This window comes from Triticum urartu, chromosome 7A (genome assembly GCF_056163025.1).
Source record: "Triticum urartu cultivar PI428250 chromosome 7A, HENAU_Tu73, whole genome shotgun sequence".
NCBI lineage: Eukaryota > Viridiplantae > Streptophyta > Magnoliopsida > Poales > Poaceae > Triticum > Triticum urartu.
This window is the reverse complement of record NC_141879.1, coordinates 89960251-89987993: the sequence shown is the minus strand read 5'-3', so window position 1 is coordinate 89987993 and position 27743 is coordinate 89960251. Positions and strand designations below refer to the sequence as shown.

Sequence of the window (27743 nt, the reverse complement as noted above, 5' to 3'; positions counted from 1 at the left end):
AATGGGTATCGCTTCCATACAGAGGAGCACCAAAACAGCCGCCCCGATCCCAAAACTATAAGTACTGGAGTGTACACCGCCGGTCAAAATTTAGTAGACTACTACGGAAGGGTACAAAATATATACGAGGTTAAATTCCGCCAGGGGCGTGAGACCCTAAGTCTGCCTGTGTTCAAATGCCGATGGTTCGATCCGCGGGAGGGGGTAAAACATACGCCTTCCATTGGTTTGGTCGAAGTTAAACCATCAACCGTCTATGCTAGAGCCAATCTCTTCATTGCGGCTACCCAAGCTACACAAGTATATTATCTGCCTTACCCATGCCAGAAAGTGTATCTAAAGGGTTGGGAAGTTGTGTTCAAGGTGTCGCCACATGGTAAGCTACCAGACCCGAATGAAGACGATTACTACAACATTAACCCCATGACATACGAGGGAGTGTTCTATCCAGAGCAACCTGATGATGATAATGATGATGATGATGATGTGGTTAGAAACGATGACGCTAGACCATTGGGTGATGATGATGTGGACCCAAACGTCGACGATGCACAGAATGATGGTGAGACCATTGTCAATGAAAATGACATACTTATGCTAGAAAAGTTAAACGAATACGCTGACGACGAGGAAGAGCCTCCACCTCCGTCGGACAACGAAGATGATATGATTGATAGTGATGATGAGACGGACCGAGAAAGATGTTACAACAGTGATGATTCATATGGGTTCTAGTAGATGTACGTTTCAAGTATTTTTTTCTATAGTTTAGGAATATGCCTTTTTATGCATTTTTATTAATGTGTTCATTATCATGCCTTTTCCTTCATTTCATTAACTTACTAATTGCTTTTTCTCTTTTCAATGCAGGTTCGTGGAACATGGGCAAGGGGAAGGCCGACGGCATGGGTTTCCTACGCAAGGTCGTCGGCCTGCCTAGTCGGAGTGGTCGAGCACATAATGCTCCCCCTCGGCTAATTGACGATGACTCCTCATAGGGAGGTCGAGGGAGAGGTGCCCCTAGAGGAGGAGGGGGCGGGGGGAGAGCCTCTAGAGTACGAGGTGCTGGGGGGAGAGCCACTACAGGGGGTCGCGGCCGGAAAGAGCGCACCCTCACCGACTTAGGGGTGTTGTCTTCGAGGCCCTCCTCTAGTGAGGTACCCTCCTCTAGTGAGGTACACTCTAGAGAGGAGGAGGAGGAGGAGGTGGTGGTGGTGGTGGAGGAGGAGGAGGAGGTGGAGGAGGAGGCAGGCGAGGAGGAGGAGGAGGAGGAGGAGGAGGAGGTTGGGGAGGGGGAGGCAGGCGAGGAGGAGGGTGGTGGCGGGGATGATGGTGGTGACGGGAAGGGGGTTGACAAGAAGGGGTGGCTGCGTGGTAACGCAAAGCTACCAAAGCAGGTTCCGGCTACTGAGGAGCAGAAGTGGCTCATTGAGCCCACGGGAAAAGAGTAAGTGGTTCATTATTTTGCTTGTCACATGCTTATTCCGGTTGTTATTTATTTTGCTTGTCACATGCTAATAGTTCATTCTTTTGCAGCAACTGGATATATTCTAAAGGGGTCCGTATTCCCAACGGCCTCATCACCGTCTTGCTAAAGTTATACTGGCCGAGGTTGTATTGTCCGGATCCAGTCAGGCAGCCGGCTCGTCGGGTTTTGGCCACGAGCTGGGACCACTGGGAAGCGGCCCGCCACGCGGACCATGAGACCCATGCCAAGGACATGATCACTACTTTCTGGGTGAGTTCTCTTCAGAAGAACAAGTCCATTCTAGTTTCATGAAAATGATTTAACTCATGGCTTCTTCCATTCTTGTTTCATGCATGATTGTAGAAATTCTATCGAGTTCTTCCGGAGCACAGGGCTAGAGCAGACCAGATCGTGCTGCGCTAATGCAAGAAGAAGGCCCGCCAGATGCAGTACGAGGTGCGCTATGTGGCCATCTCCACATACTACCATGACTATCTTGGTGTGAAGATGACCAAGGAAGAAGCGTGGAGGATGGGCATTACGTTGGAGAGGCCCGAGTTCTTGGCGGTAAGTATAAAAGATTTTTCATTATGCTTTCATATATTATGCTTTCATTACCTTGTGGTGCTTTATGCTTTATGCTTTATGCTTCCATAACACCAATTTGGACACACCTACATGCCATTATGCTTTTATTATGTAGGTGTGTCCAAATTGGTGTTATAGAAAAGACGAGTCCTGGGCAGCATTGGTGGATCATTGGTGTGATGAGGCTGGAGCCTGGGCGGCTATGAGAACCAAAAATAAGGCTAACCGAGGGACGGAGGGAGTACATGCTCAGGGAAACCGAAACCACTATCTCCACAAGGCAGTTAATGTATGACTAACCCCATTAAACATTCTTCTTCTTCTATTTACCATCACTTTCTTATGTATTACTAACCTTTGTTTGGTGGTGCAGGAGGAGAAACTGAAGCGGCCGCTCTCAGACATGCAGGCGTGGGAGATCGCCCATACGCGGAAGGACTCCAAGCCTGGCGAGCCCCAGTACTACGGCAAGAAGACCGCGGGGAGGAAGCAGGCCTACTCCGAAGCGTATCTGAAGTTGCATCCTGGCACACCTGACCCCATTGCGGCGCCTCTGGACGACAGGGCGGTGGTGAGCATGGGGCCCAAGGAGCACGGTCGGGAGGCGGTTCTCGATGCTGTGATCACTCCTAGTATCTCCTACACACAGCTTCGTCGGATCGACCCGAGCCTGAGCCAGTGCACGAGCCAGCAAGTGACCAGTACACAGTCCCTCTTTCAGGAGCAACAATCTGTAAGTATTTTCCCTCTTATCTTCATAGCTCACTTTATTTTCCTCATTTAGTAGTTTTATGAGTTCCATCATGTCATACCGTAGGCCTACCTGGAGTACACACGCCAGGAGACCATGGCGTGGCATCAGAGGCTTTATGAACACCAAGTGCAGAGGGATAGCCAGATGCAGCAGGCTTTTCAGGATATGGCGGCCGGCAGGTGTCCTCAGTTCCCTCCAGCACAATGCCCTCCAGCACAACCAGTGCTGATGAGCTTTGAGGAGTTTGTGGCACAGAACGCTGGCCCCTCGCCGGTTAGTTCATCCCCAATCTATTCACCCAAAGCATGTCATGCCTTTCAACACAGTCATATATCCCGTTAATATGTCTTTTCAACATCCAGGGAACAGGTGGATCTACCGTTGGCGGTGGTCTTCGCAGCACTCCCGAGTCACGGAGCCCGACCACTCCGATCCACGGAGGCGGAGGCGGAGGTGGAGGCGGTCTTGTCGGTAGCGCTGCCGCTAGCAGTGATGACCTAGGCTTCGGCAGTCTTGGCGGTGACGACCTCCGTGGTGCTCGACATCCTGGCGCTTAAGCCTTTGGGTCACATTGTGGCGGTCTTGGTGGTGATGATACTCATATGCTTGTGATGTTTCTTATTGTTGTTTGTGAGATTCTTATATGCTTGGTGGTGATGATACTTATATGTTTATGCTTTGTGATGCTTCTTATGATGTGTGATGATGAATTTGTTGTGTGATGCTGCTGGGCCAGCTGTTATGTGATGCATATATTTGTTGTGTGATGCTGTATATATTCAAATGAATTGAGCTGAAACAAAACAGAAAAAAGAAAAAACAGACAGAAACTATGCTGACGGCTAGGCCGTCGGCATAGAGCTGCCGTGAGCTCCCAGTGGCTGCCACGTGGTAGGTCCATGCCGACGGCTAAGCCGTCGGCATAGTTTCAAACTAAGCCGACGGCTAGGCCATCGGCATAGGCCTGCTCCAGGAGCTCCCAGTGGCTGCCACGTGGCAGGTCTATGCCGACGGTCTAGCCGTCGGCATAGTTTCAAACTAAGCCGATAGCTAGGCCGTTGGCATAGACCCACCCCAGGGGTGACGCCTGCTCGCCATGTGGCACATCTATGCTGAAGGCCTAGTCGTCGGCTTAGTTTGAATAGACGTGCCATGTGGTGAGCAACCGTTGGTCAGCACTTGACGGCGGCCGTCGGCATAGATGTACGGACACCATCGGGATAGGGCCTATGCCGACGGCCTTTCTATGCCGACGGCCTTTCTATGCCGACGGCCTTCCTGGCTACGCCGATGGATATGTTGCCGACGGCCCTATGCCGACGGGGGCCGTCGGCATAGGCCTATCCCGACGGCCATTCAGGGCTATGCCGACGGCCTTGGCCGTCGGCATAGGGTGCGATTCCGGTAGTGATACTCATTCTGCATAGGTCCACGTGCTTAGCACCATTTCCTCCTGGGGTCACCAATGTTTATTTACTAATTAATAGCATTGCATGCAATGAACTAGCCATTGCCAGTCATTAAAGGCATGCACACCTCTCATCTATTATTGGTTGATATGTCAAGAAACAAGAAACAAGGTAGAAGTTAATGCACCGCGCCTAAGTGTTTTGGGACTATTTGGTTTTTGTAAGATGACTTACACACCTAGACGGCGGGAGTAGTATAGCCCTGTAAACCGGAAAGGAGTATTTGCCTTTCTAGAGATTTCAACAAGTGACTAGACTACACCGTGTGCAGTACTCCCTCCCTTCCGGTTTATAGGGCTCAAATCTCAAATCTCATGAACCAAGGCATTTTGCGATTGGAGGAATGTATCTCATACTTTACAAAACTACCCTAATTAAACTCATGCATTAATTACGTAGTTCTCTCATTTTCCTCTTTGCCTTGGTCGCGGTGCACATGCGGGACATTTCAAAGCATCCGGGCCCGCGTGCCATCCCCCAAATCATAGCGATGTGCTACAGTTGAGACTCACCTGTCACCCCGGTGTGGCCATCATGACCCATCATATCACAAAACCCACACCTTTACCAGCAGTGGTAAGGTGGCCTCCAAGTTGGACTGGACGAAGCAACCATCATTTCATTGTAACGCTCGTTCAAGCCCTTTCTTCCCTTTATTGAAGAAACCCTCACTCCAGGCTACTCACTTCTGCCATTTTTCTTCTGTACCGACGAAGGAAAGGTGGGCGAATCAGTTATGCTGCTATATTTTCATTCCAAGAATCTTCTTTTTGCAAAGCACCAACCGATTCTCACATCCTATTCTTTTCCCGTTTTCATTGCGATTGTGGTTCCTTTCGATTGCTTTTCGTTTGTCAGTTCATTGATGGATCCTGGAGCACTAGGCAAAGAGTTGCCGGCGGACAACCCACTGGAGACAGCGATCTCCAGGAAGTGAGCACCGACCAACGAGTTGACCATGTTGGCGGGCCAACCCATGGAGACGAAGAACTCCAAGAAACAAGCACTGGCCAAAGAGTTGAGGACGTTGGCGGACGAACTCCTCAAATAAAGTTGGAAGAATAGCAAGGGCCCCACCGTGCCTACCCGAGGAACTCTGATTGCCACCTATGTGAGGCTCAAGACCGAGTTTGAGGAGATAGTCGCCGTTGAGAAGTAGTATTCCCCTCACAAGGTGATGGCCCCCATCGAGGACGAGGAGATGGCCCCTGGAGGGATGAGATCCCCCGGTGAGCTGCACAATGTAAAAAATAATGGCTTATTACCATAGTTGTGGTTTTTGATTATTTGCAATGTGCTTGCTAATATGTTAGGGTTGTGCAGGTGCCGGTGGATGTCCTTGATGATTCCGATGTCGTGGCCCGTCCTGTTGGCATCGCCCCGGAGATCGATTCTGATGTCGCTGCCCATCCTATGGACATCACCCCAGAGATTGATTCTGATGTCACGGTCAGTCATGTGGACATCGCCCCACAAATCGATTCCCATGACGCTGTCTGTGCTGTGTTCATTGCCCGAGAGATCGATGACAAGAAATAGTTGGTCGCGCTAATCCTTCAGGGTAGTTTGCATTGCCCTGTGTTTAATTACCAGAACGATGCGTGTTATCAAACCATCTTAGGGCTAGTGCACTGTCTTGTGTGGACGGATCTTGCTACTTTTGTTTGATAGTGAATCATGCGATGAATCATGCGAACCCTCTCCGAGTTATGGAAACAAATGTATCCTCACCAGCTTTTGATGTCGAGTTATGGAAACAGATGTATCCTCACTTTGTATCATTCAAGTTGGTAATAAATGACCAGGATTGAAGGGGAATCCAAATTTGCTTCGTCTTTTGTCCTTGAGCTCTTGACAAACCAATGCACTATACGGTTGTCCGGCCACTCCACCCCAGAGCTCTCACCAAGCATCGTTCATGCCACCGCGCCGCACACTAACCGGTAAGGCAGCGATGGCATCCCGCCGCGCCGAGTTCCTCGCCACCCACGACCGCACACAAAATGGTAGGGAAGCGATGGCATCCCGCTGTGCCGAGTTTATCACCGCTCGCGACCTCACAACTATGTGGGAGGAATTTGAAGATGCCAAGGCCGAATGGGAGGTAGAGCAAGAGGCGGCCAAAGCCGCACAGAGGGAGCGGAAAAGTCAGAAAGCACTCAAGAAAAGAGAGGCCCGCCGCCGCAAGAAAGAAAAGGACGCACGCGCTGCTGCGGAGAGGTCGGCGGAGATCCAAGCATGGTGGGGTGTCGCCGACAAAGCCAGGAAGGAGAACGACGGTGTCTGGCCAGCATGTGAGAAGTAGTAGTACTAGTAGTTAGTGTGTGTGTCTGTGTTTGAGTACGAGCATGTACCAATACTACTAGTTACTACTGTAGTTTTTAGAGCAAATTACCAGTACATTATCCTAGACTAAATGGAAAAATTCCTATCCTAAGCATCAAATGGCATCTCTTTCTCTATAGGAATTGAGATGCATGTCATCTCACTTCCTATGATTTTCATATTCCTATCCTATGAACGAAAGGAGGCCTCTGTTGGAGTAACTACTGTAGCTAGCAATACTGCTGGTACAGTAGTTTTCTTCAAGAAGCGGAATTCAACGAATTCATGATGGTTCCTTTGTCCGAGCAACTTCAAAGTGGGAAGTGGGCCTGTGATTTGACGGCTCATTAGTCATTGTTACTGCGGTGCGACGACCTGGGTGACTCTCCCTTGGAGTTCTGCGTGCATGGCAAGCGGACCAAGATGGTCGACGTCCCACATGTTGGCGAACAGAAGTATTCTTTCCGATATCGAGGAGCAAGGAAACCGCGTGGTATAGTATCACTGCTGATTGGTTCGCAAAAAAATAGTATCACTGCCGATTTATAATTATTTTTTATTTCATATGAATGCTAGCGCTTACGACGAAGGGTGCCAAACACGGCACGTGCTGGATGTCCCACACGTCAGCGAAAGGAGTGGGACATGAACATCACCGTGCATTGCGCGTACAACATTTAGTGGTAGTACGTAGTAAGAGACAAATGTCGCCCAAGAGTTCCCTTCTCGGCCTACTTTTGTGTGTTTGGTCGAGTGTATGGAGGGTGCATGAGTCCACACTAGTTTAGCACAAATACACTAGAAGCATGCATGAAGAGAGCATGCATGAAAAGGGGTGTTGAGTTGAGCATGCATGAAGAGGGAACAACTATGCTGAGACGAGAACGCAACCAAACACACCCTATATGCCACGCATGTTCATACCATTTGTGCCTTTCTACTTCACTTACTACGCTACATTACTCAGGTTCGTACGTCCACTCCTGGGTACATGTCCGTCTCGTAGTTCCAGTCCCACGTGTTCTTTATATAGATGGAACGATCCTTTCATAACACGTGCACCTTGATGCTAGATGTCTCGCATGTTGGCAAAAGGATGAACAAAGCTCACATAAAAAATAGAGTGGAAGAACATAGATTCCGGACGACCGAGAAGGAGCAAGGAACCTCGTGATGGAGTGTCTGTACTCATAATATTTAATATTATTCAGCGATATAAAATTACCAATCATCTCCATAGTGGACTGGAAGAGTACGAAATACGGCAGCCCAGTGTAGTTACATCATACTAGTACATGGCTAACCCACGCTATCACCATATTTCTTGGCTTCCGTGCGACACCTATCTCTAGTAATCCAGCAGCCTGTATCGCTTCTCCCTCCTCGTCTCTATCAAAGTGCGGCGGGCTGGCGTTTCTGCCGTCTATTGAGGTCGGTTAACTATCACATGTTAGCGACATGCCAAGAGCATTCTAAAAAAATTCCTTTCATGTTCCGTTTTCAAAAAGAAAAAAATTCTTTCATGTACGAATTTGCCTGTATGCTTTAAGCAACTTGCATGTACTATATTGCTCCTGTTTGATACTCTAACTTAGCTAGAGGTTATACTAACTCATGACTAACCCTGAACTAACTGTAGCCAAAGAGGTGTTTGGGTGACAGGGTTAGATTGACAATAAATGCACTTCATGGAGAGAGAAAAGTGATTTTTCAGTGGTCCCAATGAGAACTATCTCCAGTTAGCACCTCTTGGGTGGGATAGTTTTTTTGGTGGGTTCGGTGCAACTTGCTCCAATTTAAAACCTCATGCTTGGATACTTTAGGGCCATTTGAGCCCCAACTAGCTCAAACTAACTCTAACCCATGGATCCAAACAGGGCCTATGGCCAGTCTCGACGCGGAGCAGTCACATGCACCGGGAAGCGGCGCTCTCTCGGCCGTCGCGCCACTTCAAAGCCGGCGCCAGTGAGAGGTCACCTCCGCTCTGGCCGGGCATTAATGCGGCACTGACGTTCCAGGGCGACGCTGACCGTTTCACGCGAGAAGCGCGCGCTGGCAAGGGAGTATAGGTTTTGAACCGTTTCAGGTGTAGTACTGGTAGTTTGCAAAACTACTCAATTATTGCACTCATTTTCCTAAGAAATTGTGGTAAAAAAACGTTACTCCACAGCCCGCTTCCCTTCTCCTTCCTCTTCCACTGCCCGTGCACGTCCGCAGGAAGCGACTGGTCAACCCTTATATAGGAGTGCTAGCACAAAAAGATGCATGCATGACCACTAAAATTTCCATATTAAAGCGCCGCTCCGGCGGGTGTATGGCGTATGTTGTTACCATCGGCCGGCCCATGGCTACCGGGCGACGGCGACCAAAGAAGAGGCGACGGGAGGGGAATGAATGCAGCTACTGTTTGGGTTCGCCTTCCGGCTTAAATAAATGTGCAGCATCACGTGTACCCGCGGGTGCACAAATTGTAACATACGTGTCTGCTTAAGTGGGTGTCACGTAACTGGTGTGTGTGTGAGAGAGAGATTCTGAGAGACAGAGTACGTGTGTGCGACTCTACTCTTCGGACATGTACTCAACCTTTTGCATCGGGATATAAGTATAATGGTATTTACTTTAGCTAGTGATTTACGTGGCCATGTTAACGTGGTTGTGTCAAAAAAAATGTCACTTCCCACTCGTGATTTGCGTTATATAATTACAAGCAAGATTCTCGTGCATTGAAGGGAACATCAATATGCATTTTTTTTACCAAACACCTGTCGTTATTGACCCATGCAGGAGTAATCCCATGTGGAAAAACTAATGATATCTCGAGAATTTTATCAGAAAACTGGTATCTCGAGAATGTCATCGAAAAAATGAAAGATGAGAGATAAGGCGATGAGGAGTGGAGCATGGTGGTGACTGGTGGTCGGAATGGGCGGAGGCATGGGGATGGACGGCGCCGGCAGGCGGCAGCGGCCACCATGCATGCTAGATTTTTTCCGGAGACTTATTCCTTTTTTAATTGCTGAGCAATGAGGTTGCGGGAGATAATGATGTGGAGAGAGGTGCGGGTATCTTTTGTAAAATTATCATAGTTTGCTTTCTTCCTCAGATATAGATCATACAGTCTGTATTACAAGATGGCAGGCACACCATCACCGCCAACTCGTTTTTTTATAAGGGTACAGATGATAAGTTTGCTGACTACTAAAGTAAAGTGGAATTTGTCCATGTTATGCAAGTAAATAAAGGTGATTTTTTATCATACGGGTAAGGTTGGATGAAGGGTGGTAGGAACAAATGCTCCGCCTAGAGCATGTGTGTGTGTGGGGTGTGTGTGTGAGAGAGAGAGAGAGGAGAGAGAGAGATGGAGTCTTAGTTTGTGTGTGTGTGTGTGAGAGAGAGAGGTGGAGTCTTAGTGTGTGCGGGGGGTGCATGCGTGCGTGTGTGTGTGTGCATGCGTGCGTGCGTGTGTGTGTGTGTGTGTCGCGGGGTCCTCTGTGGCAGATGTAATTTAAGTGTGCATGGCTTCATCATAGAGAGGTGATGTGTATGGCAGAGGCCACCAACGATGGGGTGCGAGAGAGAAAATGCTCGTAGAGAGGGAAGAGAAGGTGTGTGCGCGTGAGAGGAGTCGACATCGAGAGAACGTGTTTGTTCGAGAGAAACCAAGGAAGACTACGATATATCGATGGTGCATGTAGGTGGGAATTAAACAAAGGGATGGTCTTATTGGTTTCGGGGATATAGGGGAAGATTGAGAGGCGGGGGGGTAGCTAGAAGGAGATTGTTAAGTGTGAATGTGTGTTTTACCCATCCAGGCGGAAGTTATGTGCACAAAAGAGGAGAACGATTCGATGTGGCGTTAGGATTGAGGGTAATTAACTATGTATGGAGACATAGAGACCTTAAACGTGCATGTGTGAGAGGTATACATGTATACATGGGATGTGTGTGTGTGCGCGCGCACGCATGATCGAGATAAAAGAAAGAAGACATAAGTCATAAGATCAACGACATGGGAGAGATGGATCGGTATGACAATATGCATGCATGTGAGAATGCAGGGAAGAAGGCCCGACAATTGAGCATGTGTTTTTGTCTCTAAGAGATAGTGGCATGGGCTGGAGCATGCATCTATGGCGAGCAGAGGGAGTGAGGCGCAACGATTGTGCAAAAGAGACCAACCTATAAATGCATATGTATGGAGAGACACATATAGTGTGGGTGATAGGAAGCAAGACTCCGTGCGAGAAAGATATGTTGACGGAGAAACTACAGATAGATACAGAGATGGAGATGCTAGCTAGAGGGACATCCGCTAGTTTGAGTGTTGGAGATGACTGTCGGGTGCTTCAAAGGGTGAAGTTATATATGTGTGTGAGAGGGCACTTGACTGCATGTAGAGAGAAACATATGTATTGTGCGTGATAGGAATCAAGAGTGAGGGCGAGAAAGAAGGTTGATGGAGAAACAGATAAATAGAAAGATAAAGATGCTAGCTAGTGAGTGTTAGAGATAGGAGTCGAGTGGATCAGAAGGCTAGGTTATGTGTGTGGGTGTGAGAGAGATAGAGAGAGGGTGCACATACAAATAGATATCAGAGAGAAATGAGATCCAGAGAGACAGAGTTTTGTGTCAGCGAGAGAGAAAGATATTTCACAACGAGAGTGATAGCTAGAGAGACATACGAGGGAACGCAAGATATCTCTAGGGAGAGAGGGTGTGTGTGAGCGACATACAAGAAAACAATGGAGAAATATGAGACCCTAGGAGACAGAGTTTGTGTTTGTGTGTGAGAAAGAGATATTGAAGAGGAAGAGTCATAGGTTCTCATATCTAAGGAGCGAAAGACATCTCTGTATGAGGGGTGTGCGAGTGGCACACATGGGAATAGTAGAGAGAAATAAGACCCCGGGAGACAAGGTTTTGTGTTTGTGTGAGAGAAAGAGATTCCACATGGAGAATCATAGTTAGAGACACATAGAAGGGAGCGAGATATACTTAGAGAGAGATAGAGTGATGAAGGTCGAGGGAGAGAGTACCGTCAGTGTGTTATGAAGATAAAAGATCATTGTCGACATACATGTAGCACGAGAGATACCTGAGAGACGATGAACGCGTATAGGTCCAGAGAGATAGTCCTATATAAGCATGAGTGATAGCTATATGAGACGAATATCTGGATTAAAGGGGATTCAAATATTTAAACTAGAGATCACGACATCAATAATATCATAACGCAAATTGGTGTATCAAACATGCATATTCATTTGAATTTGGGCACACGTGTAATGTTATATAGTTTATCAATATTGGTGATCCATAGATTCTTCAATTACAAACAATGCATGGTTTATATGCAATTAATGTCTAAACGGGATTACACTATATGTTGCGTGTGTGAAACACATTATACATGTTTGAGAAGTAAAAAAAACCCCGCATGAAACACACATTAATTGGAGACAATTAGCGAGGAATGCATACATTGGATTTCAACATAAAGTGGTTTCAAATATTTGAAAATCCAAATTGATGGATACAACCTTATGAATCTGAGATCATGCCATTTGTAAACCATATTTATGTATAAATGGTGTTGTGCTTTTGAAAGTATATATAAAAAATGATGTATATTGAATGTAATTCCAATTGACAATGGATCCCGCCTGAAAAAAATAGAATAAAAACTGGATTCGAATTGAGTTGGCATGGTAAACGTGCACTCTACAAAATATGAACGAAGTGGGGAAAGTCGCAGTAACCGCCCGAAACCAAAATCTACGAGATGGAAATCACTACTGCCTATCCCTGCCACGCAAAGCCTATCTGCTGGATTTCTATAGGTTTCGATAGGGGTAGGTTTGTAATTTCACCCAAACGTGACGTAACCGCCTCTCACCCGGATTCATACACGGTGGGCACCAAAACACAGTGTGTCCTCAGCCGAAATTGACTCCCTCCCCGATTCATATTCATACACGGTGGGCGCCAAAAACAAACTCTCGTCGGCAAATATTCGGTGTATGCGAGATTACCATCCTATCCCCAACCGACTAATGTTGCTGTGATGTAGTAGAAATTTGAAACGGGGGCTAAATTTGAAAAATTCCTTGCATTTGAGACAAGCGCACCACGAATACATGGTTCCCCCCCTTCCTCTCTACCTCCCTTTTCCCCATTCGTACTTCGTGGGCGCCAAAACACCCTCTGCACCCCACCCTCCTCCGCCCGCCGCCGTCTGCCGCCCCATCCACCGTCGTCCTCCTCCACCATGCCGGAGCTGATACCCCGACGCCGCCGTCCATTACAAGAGATCGGCCTCTCTCATCCATGGCTTCGGACCGGGATCCTTGCATCCCGTCCTCTCGCTTCATCCCCGTCATCGTCCACCTTGCCGGCGCCGCTCCTACGACTGTCTTGTCCACCGCGCCCCACCGCCACCATCTACCCTCCTAGGTCTGGTTCCACGCCGCCGACAGCCATCGCTACTGCAGCATCGTCAAATTCTCAGCAGATGCGTACACGGCGCCGCACCAGAGGCGGTACTCTTTCGTATCTGCTCAACTTATTTATCGCGGTAAGAAAATAGATCGCCACTGCTTTACTCTGATTTCTTGTCTTGGTTGCGAAGTTGCCTTTGTCCGGCTTGCACCTTCAGATCCGCCATGGTACGCTCAACACTATACTCCCAATGCTTATGGTTTTCCCCTTTTATATTCCACACTAGTTAAATCACAGTAGACTAAATTTCAAAATTGGCTCAGACGATTTTTCAGAGCTCGCCGGAGTTCGCTGGTGCGATCAAAAGGGCTTGGTTGGTTGTGGGGCCTCACCGAACGAAGAAAACACAACACGGGTGGGGGTTGGGGCGGGGGTGGGGGTGGGGTGGCGGAGGTACACAAGCGGTGGGGGCCAGTGGTCCGGCCGGCAGCCCGTGCGGTGTTCTATATGGGAAGAATCAGAGACGAGGAAGAAGAAGGGTTAGGAGACGTAGGATCTTCATCCAACCGCCTGAAATGGTCGAGAGACAGCTGGGAGTTGCATTCTTAATGCGCTCTGGTTCATCATGTGTGGGCACTGCGCAACCAACATTTTATTATCCAAAATCTTCTTGCTCTTCTTTACCATGTTCCTCTTCCGTTCTTCTTTAATATGTACTCTCTTCATTCCTAAATACAAGTCTTTGTATAGATTCCACCATGGACTACATATAGAGCAAAATGAGTGAATCTACACTCTAAAATGTATCTGGATACATGTGTATGTGATCCATAGTGGAAATCTCTACCAAGACTTATATTTTGGAACGGAGGGAGTATGATAGCAGTACAGTATGTTCCTCGTACTGAAGATGAGCAGGGACATTTGTAGTGTAGAGGTCTATACGGTCGGTTGTGATGGACACTTTGAGCCTCTTTGATTCATAGGATCTTGTGAACATAGGAATAGGATTTGTAGTGGCCTGCCCACTTGAATCATATAAGAATAGCAAGGAAATGTGGGGAGCTGTGTCGCCTTTGAGAGTTACACTGATATTAACAGTACCGCACCTTCACTTGAAGAGAGCTGGTATCCGAAGCCTTTCTAGTCGTACCGGCAATACTAGCACATATATTCCAGCAAGTTACACTTTGCTGATTTTACTCTGATGCTTAAGGTTTTCCCGTTATATCTACACTATGATCTGTGTAGCTGCTTTGTGTCGCACTAGCAGCAGTCCACTCTTGAAGCTAAACACTGCAATGACTTACAAAATTGGCACCAAGGCATTGAGTGCCATTCTGGATGCAATGAAACTCATACGCTCCCCACCTGTTGATTCTTGTTTAGAATATGATCCTAATGACTATTCTAACCTCGAGGAGTCAAAGGCGGATGGCATGTCCTGTTCACCCATCAAGGTGCATGATCTAATTTGGCAATGTTTTATTGATTGTGGGTATATTGCATGTATTGTCTTGCATTTCTTCTACTTTGTTGCACCGCCATCTTCTTAGTTTACTCATCATATATGTCGAGATGCCATGCCCATCCATTATCAATACATATTCTATCTGTCATCATACCATGTTTTTCCACTCAAATGTTGTTCTTGTGCATTAGACATCAAAAAGGAAGAGGGTGATTGCCGAACCTGAAGGAGCACCAGCAAAGTCCTTGAAAAACGTGGTGGTGCCGGAGAAATCAGACAACACCCCACTTATATTGGTTGTACAACCAGTGACACAAAACGTAGGACCGACTCCAGCAGACTGTACCCATACTTCACTGGCCACACCACTAGCCCCACCACACAAGACCTGCACTCCAGCAAAAGGTATACCGATTTACATTACATTGTTGTAACTAGGCGAGGGTCTATCTGGATAGTCATGACGAGCAAAGCTTGCTTGTGCTTTTCAAGGAAGCATTGCAGCAGTATCGGTGTTACCTGAGGAAATCACACTTTGATGGCAAGTCTATAAACGAATTTCTGGTGAAGTCTCTTGGGCTAAATTTAGAAGACATTGAATGGAAAAACCTTGTTATGCACTAGTCTCGTTCCCATGATGAGGTACTGTCTATGAAATCACATGACAATTTGAACTTCTACTTTTCCGCATGTGCCTTACGGATCTTTTTTGCAGGAAATCTGCTCGAAGAAGTATTCCGGTTTGACAAGAACGACAGGATATCGCAAATATGCTGCCCGCTGCTTTGCTCTTGTTAGTACCTGTTGTCCTGTATCACTGTACTTGCATACATACCTGGTTCATTGTGTGACAGCAGTATGCATGATAGCTTGCTTATCAATTGTTCGCTCCAAATTATCTCATCTGTATGAATGGTTACATTAGTGTAGAATATATCCAATGTCAATGTTTTTTTAGCTCTGCATTGTTCTTGTAAGTACATGTTGTCTTTTATCAGTGTACTTATAATGACAGGTAGTTGTTCATGTACCATCACTCTGCAGCTTATTTTCCTTTGCCCTCCATTTTCTACACATCAGATCTATATTTACTCTTACCATAAGGTTGGTACTGAAGAAGTTTAGCTGTGCATTACTCTTGGTTCACTACAAGAAATATTTCAACTTGTGACCAGCACTATTGGTCACTGAATGGTCACTGTTTTCAATTTGTGACCTTTTTGTGACCCAAAACATCAGGTCAAAAGCTGGCGGTCATAAACTGACTATAGCGACCTTTCTTCTGGAATGGTCGTAGACGTTTATGACCAAAATACGTCTACTGTGGCGTTTTGGTCACTAGCAACCTCCCCAGGCCACGTAGGCATCCAGCGTGGCAATCTGATGTGGCACAAGATTCATCCCGGTCCAATTCGATTTTCTACATGGGCCTAGCCCAACAATTCGGCCTTTTTAATGTATTTTTTTCCTGCCAGTTACATAGGCCAAGCCCATTTCAGCCTTTTATTTATTTCTGGGCCGGGGCCTTTTTAACTTTGTTTGGGCCATTATATTTTGGGGCTGGTCCCATTTGTCATCTTCTCACACATTAGGCCCACTTGATAGAAAATTCAAAATTGCTCAGATTATTCTCATAAGTGGGTCCCACAAGTCAGGTTTCCATTGCACACATTTTCAAATCACATACATAATCAATATTTCAAACGGAACAGTACAAATGTAGTTCATCAAATAACACTAACTAAGTCTATTACAATCTGTACATAGTCTATTACAACCCAAATATGCCTACTATTACAATATAACAATATTTACAGTCTATTACAGTCAAACAAAAGAGACGACTCTTTGCTGAGTAGGGCTATCCGGCTTTGAACTTCAAATTTCATAGACCTCCTGTTCGTCAATTGCAAGCACCATGCACCTTCGTTGGACATGAAGTGCTTGTCCTCGGTTGCACCATGCACCTTTGATGAAAGAGTTGCGGCTGATCGCTAAAACCTGTGAATATCAAAAAGATCTATTCAGTACAAAAAGTAAATCACGACAATATGTCAGTAGTAATAAATACAGAATCTGAACAAAAAAACTACTCCCAGTTAGAATTATTTTTGTTTTGGTAAGGTATAAGAGCAGCAGGTAAAGATAACATGAACAGATTGTTTGATCAGATAAGCTATATGATTGTATCAACACATGTGTAATGCATGGTACAGGTCAAATCCATGATATGAGACATAGATAAACCAGTAGTCTAAGATTAAAAATTCTACAGTCTAAATCAGTAACAGTTTAATAGTCTGTAGTCTAAGTTTCCAAGCTTGTCTACTAAAGAAATTGTATCAACTTAACAATTAGTCATGCATAAGTGTTTGACATCAAAAACATACAGAAGTGCATTCTCGAGATTGACAATTAGGATGCATGCTCTGAACATACAGAAGTTCTACAGAGCAGCAGCAATGGCATCACAGCCAGACCAAAACAAAGTCATGTATGTATGTAACAAAATCAGCCAAACTTAATATGCATCATCAGCTGATTAAAAGCAGTGGATAATAGTATAGTTCATCAAATGATATGGGCAGCTAGCCAAGTTTCCTAATGGGAAGAGCTCACAAGAGCAGACAAAGAAATGTATATTTTAAACTAGACTAGATTGCAGGGGAGAAAGGAGACGGGATGTGTGGCGTTACCAAGGTAACACTCCTAATTTTTCTCATGAAAGGATCATGATAGACACAGGCAGCTACCAACAGGAAGAGGAAAATGGAAAATGCAGGCTACATGACCGAGGTTCTACCAACAAGAACCAACCAAATTAACCCAGCAAGTTAGTCAGATGAGGCAAGCAGCCCAGATGCATAAGGGTGGATTGTTCAGTTCACTTTAGTTCAAGCTACCTAGAAGAGAATGTCAGGACAACCGGCTAGGTTCACTTCTTGTGCACCCTACAGTCTGGGGAGTTTGGCTACATGCGTCTATGTTGTTGAAATTGATGGCTAGGCTGACCAGGCTCGTGTCCTTCAGGCTCGACGACTTGCGCTTCTGCTGCAGCACCAAGAATGACATTGTTAATGTAGTCAAGGTAGCCAGACAGTAGGGTAATTCAGGTTTCGACTAACAGTTGTACTGCTTGTGCTGTGTGTGTACCAGATTAAATTAAATCAGTAAACACTTGAGCTTTTATGGTTGGGTTGGTTGGTGCTTTTACCTTGGTGGAATTGCTAGCGGAGTGCTTCCTTTCGGACCGATGTTTCTGCTCCTTCTCCAGTAAGCACAGTAGCGTCTTGTTGGCTTCGTCAACAGCTCTTTTCTCCTCGAATAACTTAACCTTGAATTAAACATGCAAAAGAAACTTCAAACTGTCAAGACTACATTAGTGTTGCATGAAGCAATGTTCACTGAGAGGGCGATAAGTTGCAGGTACAGAACATAGGTGTTGCAAGTACAAGAGTGAGATAACATGTTACCTCCTCTGCTTTTTTTAGGTTGGTCTTGAGTATCTTCTTGTCCCTCTGCGGCACTTGCACTTGTTCAGTAAGCTGCGCGTGAGTAAGATGAATGTTGGAGGACCAGGTTGGTTAAACAGCACTGCACTAGTAATTATACAAAGCAGCCACCGTAGTGGCATACAGGAGTATCATGCAAGCAAGCAAAGTGTTCAATGATGGTGATGGAGCTCTACAGTTGATCCAACACCAAATCACCTGATTGAAGGTGATGGAGCTCTACTACAGTTGACAGACCAAAAACAAACAATGTAACAAGACCAACTAGTCAAACTGAATATGCATCAAGTGATTAAAATCCATGGAAGATATAATTAGTCATCAACTGACACAACTAACTAATTTTCCTTTCCCAATGGCAGAGCACACAAGAGTAGATAGTAAATCATATCCAGAATGTAGCAATCAGTGGATAACAGGAGCCGTCAAGCATGAAATCGACTGATAATATGAGCGAGGAAAGGGATACGGGGTGTGGTGATGTTACTGACGTCGGGGGCATCCCTGAGGCGCTTGCGTAGGTCGTCGCTCTCCCAGGCGAGCTCGTCGCATGACTCCATGGCGCGCTTGAGGTCGCGCTCGTAGAGGCCGCACTCCTTCTCGAGCCTGGATGGGCGGCGAGCTGGTCGCGCGCGGCCGCCACGACCTCCTTCTCCTCCACGCAGCGCCAGATCCCCTCTGCATTCATCACCGACTCGTTCTGCACGCACGGCACGGGGCCGTTCCGATCCATCAGGCATTCTGGCGAACAGATATAGTGCGCGAGTAACCGCCATAGCAGAATGGACGGGGGAGGGGGAAGGGGGGCGGACTGACCCTGAGGAGGTCGATGCATTGGGCGGCGGCATGGAGGTCCTCCTCGAGCGTGAAGACGCGGTCCTGGAGGCAGCCGCGCAGGTCCTACGAGACGGCGAGGTTGAGGCGGAGCGAGTGGTCGGGCACGGGGAGGCAGGGGGCATACTTTGTCTGGCGAAGCACCCCACCCACACCGTCGGCGAGCCACTAGTCCAGCTGGTGGTGGTGCTCCATGATGGCTGCGCCCTAGACCGGATCCAGTGCTGCACCTCTAGCCCGCGGATCCAGAGCTCGGTCGCCATGGCTGCGCCGCGGGCTAGGGTTTCGGGTGCTTGGGAAAGAAGCAAAAGGTGGGGGGCGCCGGCGGTGGTGGGGTAGAGGAGAGGGTGGGGGTCTCCGGCGGTCTCGGACGAGGTGACGGGCGCGCGCGAGCGGCAGAGGGGCGGGTGGCACAGGGGAGGGGAGAAAGGAAGGAGAATAGAGCGAGGGGAGAAAGAAAGGAGGCGGTGGGGGGTGGATGGAAAATGTGCAGAGGACTCACGAGATCTAGGGTTTCGGCTTAGGTGAGCTTCGGGTGAGGACAGCCGTTGGATCCGGGAGCATCCGAATTGGTCACAGTTAACTAAAAAATTGCTCATAGTTGACTAAAAATTCATTTTCTATTTTTCAAGTGCCCAAAATGAGTTCTGCGATAACGATGCGGCAGAGGGGGGGCCACACCTCGGAGATGCGTGCCGCCTCTTCGGACATGCCACCACACCATCCCGCATGTATGAGGTCCCGGTGCGACGCTCCGGTGGCATTGGTACCCCCCTAGGGCCCCCGTCCTGCCTAACCCTGTAGCGTTTGACCACAGGATCTACCCCTTTAACTTTGCACGGACGGGCTTTTAGCAGTGGACGTATCCACCCGGTTGTGTTAGGTTAGCCCATAGGAACAATTCGGAGCAACATCCGGGCCAGACCCACGGCAAGATCCCCTCCGTGTAGACCCGACGCGTCCGTTTCCCCCCTCCAGGTGTCGGCGGCGGCGCCGTCCGTGAGGGTTAGATGGGACGGGGTACTGGAGAGGGGGGGTAGCAATGCCGCCAGGTGTTGCGGTGGGCCCTCCTACGCTTGTGGAAGTGTGATGTTACTCGCAGGCACCCGACACGCGGCTCCGGGGTGTGCACCCCTCACGGTCGTCGCTGCCGCCGTGTCACGGAGGGGGGAAACAGCCACGTTGGGCCGAAAACTATCTATTCCGACGGGCAGAATGCAGTCAATTTTTTTGTGAGAACCAATAAACATGTTTAATATATATGTGTTAGGAAAAATGCACCTTAAAATAATGAAATATATATATACCTATGCCGATGGCTTGGCCGTCGGCATAGGCGTACACGTGGCATACAGAGATATGCCAACGGCTAAGCCGTCGGCATATACTCACCTTATCCATCCCCTGGGGCGCCCCGTCCAGTCGTTCTCCTCCTCTCTCCTCGACCCCTCGCCCCTCCCAACTGCATCGCCACTGCCGCGCGCCTAGGCCTCCACCCGCCCACGCCGCCGCCTCCTCACAACCCACGCCGCCGCCGCCGCCGAACCCCGCGCCGCCTCGCCTCCACCCCGGTCCAGCCCCGCCCCGCGCCGCACCGCCGAACCCCGCGCCTCCTCACAACCCGCGGCGCTGCTGCCGCCCAACCCCCCGCTGCCTCGACCCCGCCTCGGCCAGCCCTCTCCAACCCCGCGCCCCGACCGCCCTTGTCTCTCCAACGCCCCGCCGCCCCGACCACACCGCCTCCTCCTCGACCCTGTGCGGCGCCGGCGGCGGTCCTGAGCACGGCTGGCCGCGGCTCTCGCCGGCCCGCGCCCCTGCTGTGTTGGCCGGGCTTCTCCGGCCGGCCCAACCCCGCCCCGGCCCTCCCGTCACCTCCACCACCGGCCCCTGCCTCCAACGCCACCACCGCGACGCCTCTTTGCCCGGTGAGCTAACACTTCTTTTTTTCATTTTTTTGCATTATTTAGCTACTGTTGGATGTATGAATGGATGCATGGATGGATGTTGGATGTTGTTAGGTTGCTAGATGGATGAATGTTGTATGTGTCTAAGATGGATGGAGGAATCTCGGAAAAACAAATTATTTTGCTACGGTTAGGTTGCTAGATGGATGAATCTCGGCAAAATGAATTATCATAGTTAAAAAAGCAACTTGAGTCACTTAGTTTATAAAATTGTTAACGAAGATTTTATTTTTAGTTTGTGATGTTGTTAAGTAGCTATGTGAGATGTGCTTCAAATTTGGGATATGATAAGTGGTTATTTCATCATGATGATCTTGCTAAAAAAAATTGATGTGTCAATGCTTAATGTGAGGTGATGACCTAAATTGCGATATGATTATTTCTTCCAAATTTGAAAGTTGACAAAATATGATTTTTCTTTATAGTTTAAAGTGTCAATGCTTAATGTGAGGTGATGACCTAAATTTTTTCCACTCGGTGTAATTAACAGGATTTGTGGTGTTCCATCTTCGTGGAGTGATTGTCGACGTTGGAGGTGTTGGTCCACGATCGTCCCTCTGCTTTGATCGACTACATCGGAGGGTGAGCAACAATTCCATGACCTCGTCCACTTTTTTCCATGTCACTAGATTAAATTTTCACATCAAGTCGCGTAACCTAGGTCTCCCGTCCGAAAGGGTTGCATCGATAAATATGCATTCAATTGCATATTTATCACCGCAGCTCTTTCGGATTGTCCAGCGTTTTCCATGGACAGCCCGAGGATGTGTAGATTGGGTATGTTCTCCATGTTCTACCCCATTCCGAGACAGGATTTCGGCAGCGCCTCCCCGTTGTTCTCCGGAGCACATTCTCTCAGCTATTTGCCGAGACGTGTATCTGGAGAACAGCGTGGAGGTGTTGCCGAAATTTTGTCTCGGAACAGGGTAGAATGGAGAACGTACTCAATCTACACATCCTCGGGTGGGATTAGGACCCATCTTTACCTATTAGAGATGTAGGTGGATTAAACGCGGTAGAAACTGAAAATTTGATGTGATTAATTTAAGTGAATCCTTAATTATGTTGTGTGCGTTGCAAAAAAGCAGAGGATGGCAGATAATCAGTGGATGTACAGTGGTTTTATCTGTCGGAATCGAGTAACATCAGAGTGGATCGCGAAAACCGATGTGTATTTGAAGGAGATATTACGTCGTCCAATGAGAATTATCCCACCATGCCCCTGTGCGAGATGTGCCAGACGTCACCGTAGAAATCAGACGGACATGAGTGAGCACCTTCGCACGCACGGATATATGCCAAACTTTGACATGCCGCCGATAAACATAGCCGAGCAGGACCGTGGTAGAGAGGAGGTGATGCGACAACGTATCGATGGATATGAGGACGACGGGGTCAGGGACATGCTAGATGATGTCATTTTTGCAGAAACGGCAAATGCGACACCTTTAGAGAATGAACCGGAGGAGCCGGAGGCAACCGCAAAGGCCTTCTTGGAGGTCTTGGCCTCGTCGAAGAAACCTCTTTATGCGGGTGCGAAAATATCTCAGCTGGATGCCATCTCGCAACTGATTGCAGTCAAGGTTGAGTACGGCTGTAGCCAGAAATGCTTCGAAGCATTCCTGGGAGTATGGGCTAACAGCCTCCCTGAGGGTCATGAACTGCCGAAAGCATGTACGATACAAAGAAAATCATGAAGGCACTCTCTATGGATTATGAGAAAATAGATGTTTGCCCGAAGAATTGCCTTTTGTTTAGGCATGAGTATGCGGATGACAAGTACTGTAGGAAGTGCGGTTTGTCTCGGTACATTGAGGTGGTCGATGAGGATGGTGAGAAAAAGCAGCTAACCATCCCCGTTAAGGTTCTTCGGTATCTTGATTTTATAAAAAGACTGCAGCACCTTTTCATCACGAAGGAGTCTGCCAAAATGATGAAGTGGCACAAGGAAGGTATAAGGTACAATCCAAAAAAATCGTACATCCATCGGGAGGGGAAGCATGGAAGTCATTCGATGAAGAAAACCCCGAGGAAGCAGCCGAGGCTAGGAATGTCAGAATAGCCATATCAGGTGATGGGTTGAATCCATATGGTATGTCGTCCAATCCATACAGCTGCTGGCCTATGTTTGTAATTCCGCTCAATCTTCCCCCCGGTGCCCTAATGCAACGGAAGACCATGTTCTTGTCACTCATCATTCCGGGGCCTGACTACCCAAGGAAGCAATTGGGTGTGTTTATGCAGCCGCTTGTGGATGCTTTGCACCATTCTTGGTACTTTCCGAGGTTGACATACGACCGAGATCTGCAGAGAAATATCTTGATGAAAGTTTGGTTGCACTATTGCATGCATGACTTTCCCGGCTATGCTCTATTCTGCGGATGGTGTACAAGTGCTAAGATGCCATGCCCAGTGTGCATGCAGGCTCTGCGAATGATTTGGCTGAGTAAGGGTGGCAAGTATGTAGCCTTTGACCTGCATCGACAGTTCCTCCCTCCAGACCATCCAGACAGGGAAGACAAGAAGAAGTTCACGAAAGGCCGGGTTGTTCATGAAGTAACCGAGATTCCAACATTTTCAGGGGCAGATGTTCTTGCTCAGCTAAAAGCTCTCAAGCCTAAAGTCAAAGGCAAAGCCAAAGCCAAAGCCAAAGGCTTCGAGGGATATGGTGAGACGCACAACTGGACGCACATTACCCCCTTCTCGCAGCTTCCCTATTTCAAGGACCTCAAACTTCCTTACAATATTGATGTGATGCACACCGAAAAGAATGTGGCAGAGTCCATTTTCCACACGATCCTCAACATTCCTGATAAGACGAAGGATAACGTAAAAGCTATAGCCGATCAACAGAGAATTTGTGATAGACCACGCCTGAACATGAAGCCTCCCACAGGCGGTCGAAAAAACTGGTTCAAGCCAGATGCTGACTTTGTCCTTAAACCGCCAGAAAAAAAGAAGTACTTATCTGGCTGAAACAAATTTTGAAGTTCACCGATGGTTATGCATCGAATATAAGTAAGGGAGTCAATCTTTCAATGGGCAAAGTGACCGGCCTGAAGAGTCATGAGTACCATGTATGGATTGAGCGGATAATGCCGGTGATGGTTCGAGGCTATGTCCCCGAGCATGCCTGGCGAGTGCTTGCCGAGCTTAGCCATTTCTTCCACACGCTCTGTGCTAAAGAAGTAAGTAAAGAGGTGATTGAAAAATTGCATAAGAAGGCACCGGAGTTGATAGTCAAGCTAGAGAAGATCTTTCTGCCAGGCTTCTTTACTCCGATGACACATCTCATTCTGCACCTCGCGAACAAGGTATTGTTGGGGGGCCTTGTGCAAAATCGCTGGCAGTACGGCCCTGAGAGGTAGAACAAGCATCTCTGACGGAAATGTGGAAACAAAGCTAAGATTGAAGCTTCCATAGCTGAGGCAGTTATCCTAGAGGAGGTGTCAGACCTTAGGACATCATACTATCCAGACCCAGTTCCCCATCTGCATAACAACGTGCCTCGATACAATATAGAAGAGCCCAAGTATCAACCCAGGCTCGATCTATTCAACGCGCAAGGTAGGAGGGCTGGGGCATCGAAATCTTATAACATGCCACGACAAGAGTGGGAGGACCTCATGTTCTATATCTTGCACAACATCAAGGAAGTTGAGGAAGTGTGGATGAGGTAATACCACTACACCATTCCTTTATGTCTTCCACATCATCATGTTTCATGTTCACTTAGTCCCGGTCTAACACCGCTTATCTTTTTTTAGTGATTTCGTTCAAGAGGAATGGACGGGAGTGAATCCTCCTACTGAGGCGGAGGCACTTACTCTTCTCCATCATGGAAACCCTGGACGTAAAAATTTTGTTGCTTGGTTCATGGAGAAAGTAATTTTCCACACTCCCCTATTATATACCTACTTCAACATTTATTAGTTAACCGAACTAATGCATGCAACAATTTCCATATACTTGTAGGGAAAAGATCCGAACATATCTATGGATGATGAATTGAGATGGGTTTCCATGGGTTTTGACCCTGCCGTCATGACATGTAAAAAGTATGATGTGAATGGGTATCGCTTCCATACATAGGAGCACCAAAACAGCCGCCCCGATCCCAAAACTATAAGTACTGGAGTGTACACCCCCGGTCAAAATTCAGTAGACTACTACGGAAGGGTACAAAATATATACGAGGTTAAATTCCGCCAGGGGCGTGAGACCCTAAGTCTGCCTGTGTTCAAATGCCGATGGTTCGATCCGCGTGAGGGGGTAAAACATACGCCTTCCATTGGTTTGGTCGAAGTTAAACCATCAACCGTCTATGCTGGAGCCAATCTCTTCATTGCGGCTACCCAAGCTACACAAGTATATTATCTGCCTTACCCATGCCAGAAAGTGTATCTAAAGGGTTGGGAAGTTGTGTTCAAGGTGTCGCCACATGGTAAGCTACCAGACCCGAATGAAGACGATTACTACAACATTAACCCCATGACATACGAGGGAGTGTTCTATCCAGAGCAACCTGATGATGATGATGATGATGATGATGTGGTTAGAAACGATGACGCTAGACCATTGGGTGATGATGATGTGGACCCAAACGTCGACGATGCACAGAATGGTGGTGAGACCATTGTCAATGAAAATGACATACTTATGCTAGAAAAGTTAAACGAATACGCTGACGACGAGGAAGAGCCTCCACCTCCGTCGGACAACGAAGATGATATGATTGATAGTGATGATGAGACGGACCGAGAAAGATGTTACAACAGTGATGATTCATATGGGTTCTAGTAGATGTACGTTTCAAGTATTTTTTTCTATAGTTTAGGAATATGCCTTTTTATGCATTTTTATTAATGTGTTTATTATCATGCCTTTTCCTTCATTTCATTAATTTACTAATTGCTTTTTCTCTTTTCAATGCAGGTTCGTGGAACATGGGCATGGGGAAGGCCGACGGCATGGGTTTCCTACGCAAGGTCGTCGGCCTGCCTAGTCGGAGTGGTCGAGCACGTAATGCTCCCCCTCGGCTACTTGACGATGACTCCTCACAGGGAGGTCGAGGGAGAGGTGCCCCTAGAGGAGGAGGGGGCGGGGGGAGAGCCTCTAGAGGACGAGGTGCTGGGGGGAGAGCCACTACAGGGGGTCGCGGCCGGAAAGAGCGCACCCTCACCGACTTAGGGGTGTTGTCTTCGAGGCCCTCCTCTAGTGAGCTACCCTCCTCTAGTGAGGTACACTCTAGGGAGGAGGAGGAGGAGGAGGTGGTGGTGGTGGAGGAGGAGGAGGAGGTGGAGGAGGAGGCGGGCGAGGAGGAGGAGGAGGAGGAGGAGGAGGTTGGGGAGGAGGTTGGGGAGGGGGAGGCAGGCGAGGAGGAGGGTGGTGGCGGGGATGATGGTGGTGACGGGAAGGGGGTTGACAAGAAGGGGTGGCTGCGTGGTAACGCAAAGCTACCAAAGCAGGTTCCGGCTACTGAGGAGCAGAAGTGGCTCATTGAGCCCACGGGAAAAGAGTAAGTGGTTCATTATTTTGCTTGTCACATGCTTATTCCGGTTGTTATTTATTTTGCTTGTCACATGCTAATAGTTCATTCTTTTGCAGCAACTGGATATATTCTAAAGGGGTCCGTATTCCCAACGGCCTCATCACCGTCTTGCTGAAGTTATACTGGCCGAGGTTGTACTGTCCGGATCCAGTCAGGCAGCCGGCTCGTCGGGTTTTGGCCACGAGCTGGGACCACTGGGAAGCGGCCCGCCACGCGGACCATGAGACCCATGCCAAGGCCGTGATCACTACTTTCTGGGTGAGTTCTCTTCAGAAGAACAAGTCCATTCTAGTTTCATGAAAATGATTTAACTCATGGCTTCTTCCATTCTTGTTTCATGCATGATTGTAGAAATTCTATCGAGTTCTTCCGGAGCACAGGGCTAGAGCGGACCAGATCGTGCTGCGCCAATGCAAGAAGAAGGCCCGCCAGATGCAGTACGAGGTGCGCTATGTGGCCATCTCCACATACTACCACGACTATCTTGGTGTGAAGATGACCAAGGAAGAAGCGCGGAGGATGGGCATTACCTTGGAGAGGCCCGAGTTCTTGGCGGTAAGTAGAAAAGATTTTTCATTATGCTTTCATATATTATGCTTTCATTACCTTGTGGTGCTTTATGCTTTATGCTTTATGCTTCCATAACACCAATTTGGACACACCTACATGCCATTATGCTTTTATTATGTAGGTGTGTCCAAATTGGTGTTATGGAAAAGACGAGTCCTGGGCAGCATTGGTGGATCATTGGTGTGATGAGGCTGGAGCCTGGGCGGCTATGAGAACCAAAAATAAGGCTAACCGAGGGACGGAGGGAGTACATGCTCAGGGAAACCGAAACCACTATCTCCACAAGGCAGTTAATGTATGACTAACCCCATTAAACATTCTTCTTCTTCTATTTACCATCACTTTCTTATGTATGACTAACCTCTGTTTGGTGGTGCAGGAGGAGAAACTGAAGCGGCCGCTCTCAGACATGCAGGCGTGGGAGATCGCCCATACGCGGAAGGACTCCAAGCCTGGCGAGCCCCAGTACTACGGCAAGAAGACCGCGGGGAGGAAGCAGGCCTACTCCGAAGCGTATCTGAAGTTGCATCCTGACACACCTGACCCCATTGCGGCGCCTCTGGACGACAGGGCGGTGGTGAGCATGGGGCCCAAGGAGCACGGTCGGGAGGCAGTTCTCGATGCTATGATCACTCCTAGTATCTCCTACACACAGCTTCGTCGGATCGACCCGAGCCTGAGCCAGTGCACGAGCCAGCCAGTGACCAGTACACAGTCCCTCTTTCAGGAGCAACAATCTGTAAGTATTTTCCCTCTTATCTTCATAGCTCACTTTATTTTCCGCATTTAGTAGTTTTAT

The 27743-nt window shown here is 47.9% G+C and overlaps 1 protein-coding gene and 1 pseudogene across 1 annotated transcript; one reads left to right on the top strand and one right to left on the bottom strand.

The window, feature by feature from the left end:
• Positions 1-1912: 1912 nt before the first annotated feature.
• Positions 1913-3367, top strand: LOC147958143 (uncharacterized). The gene is made up of 5 exons (XM_087538100.1): positions 1913-2035; positions 2172-2345; positions 2466-2789; positions 2874-3083; positions 3173-3367. The coding sequence occupies exons 1-5, from the start codon at positions 1913-1915 to the stop codon at positions 3365-3367; spliced, it is 1026 nt and encodes a 341-aa protein (XP_087394226.1).
• A 13024-nt stretch (positions 3368-16391) lies between these two features.
• Positions 16392-19122, bottom strand: LOC147958142 (uncharacterized; annotated as a pseudogene).
• Positions 19123-27743: the final 8621 nt, after the last annotated feature.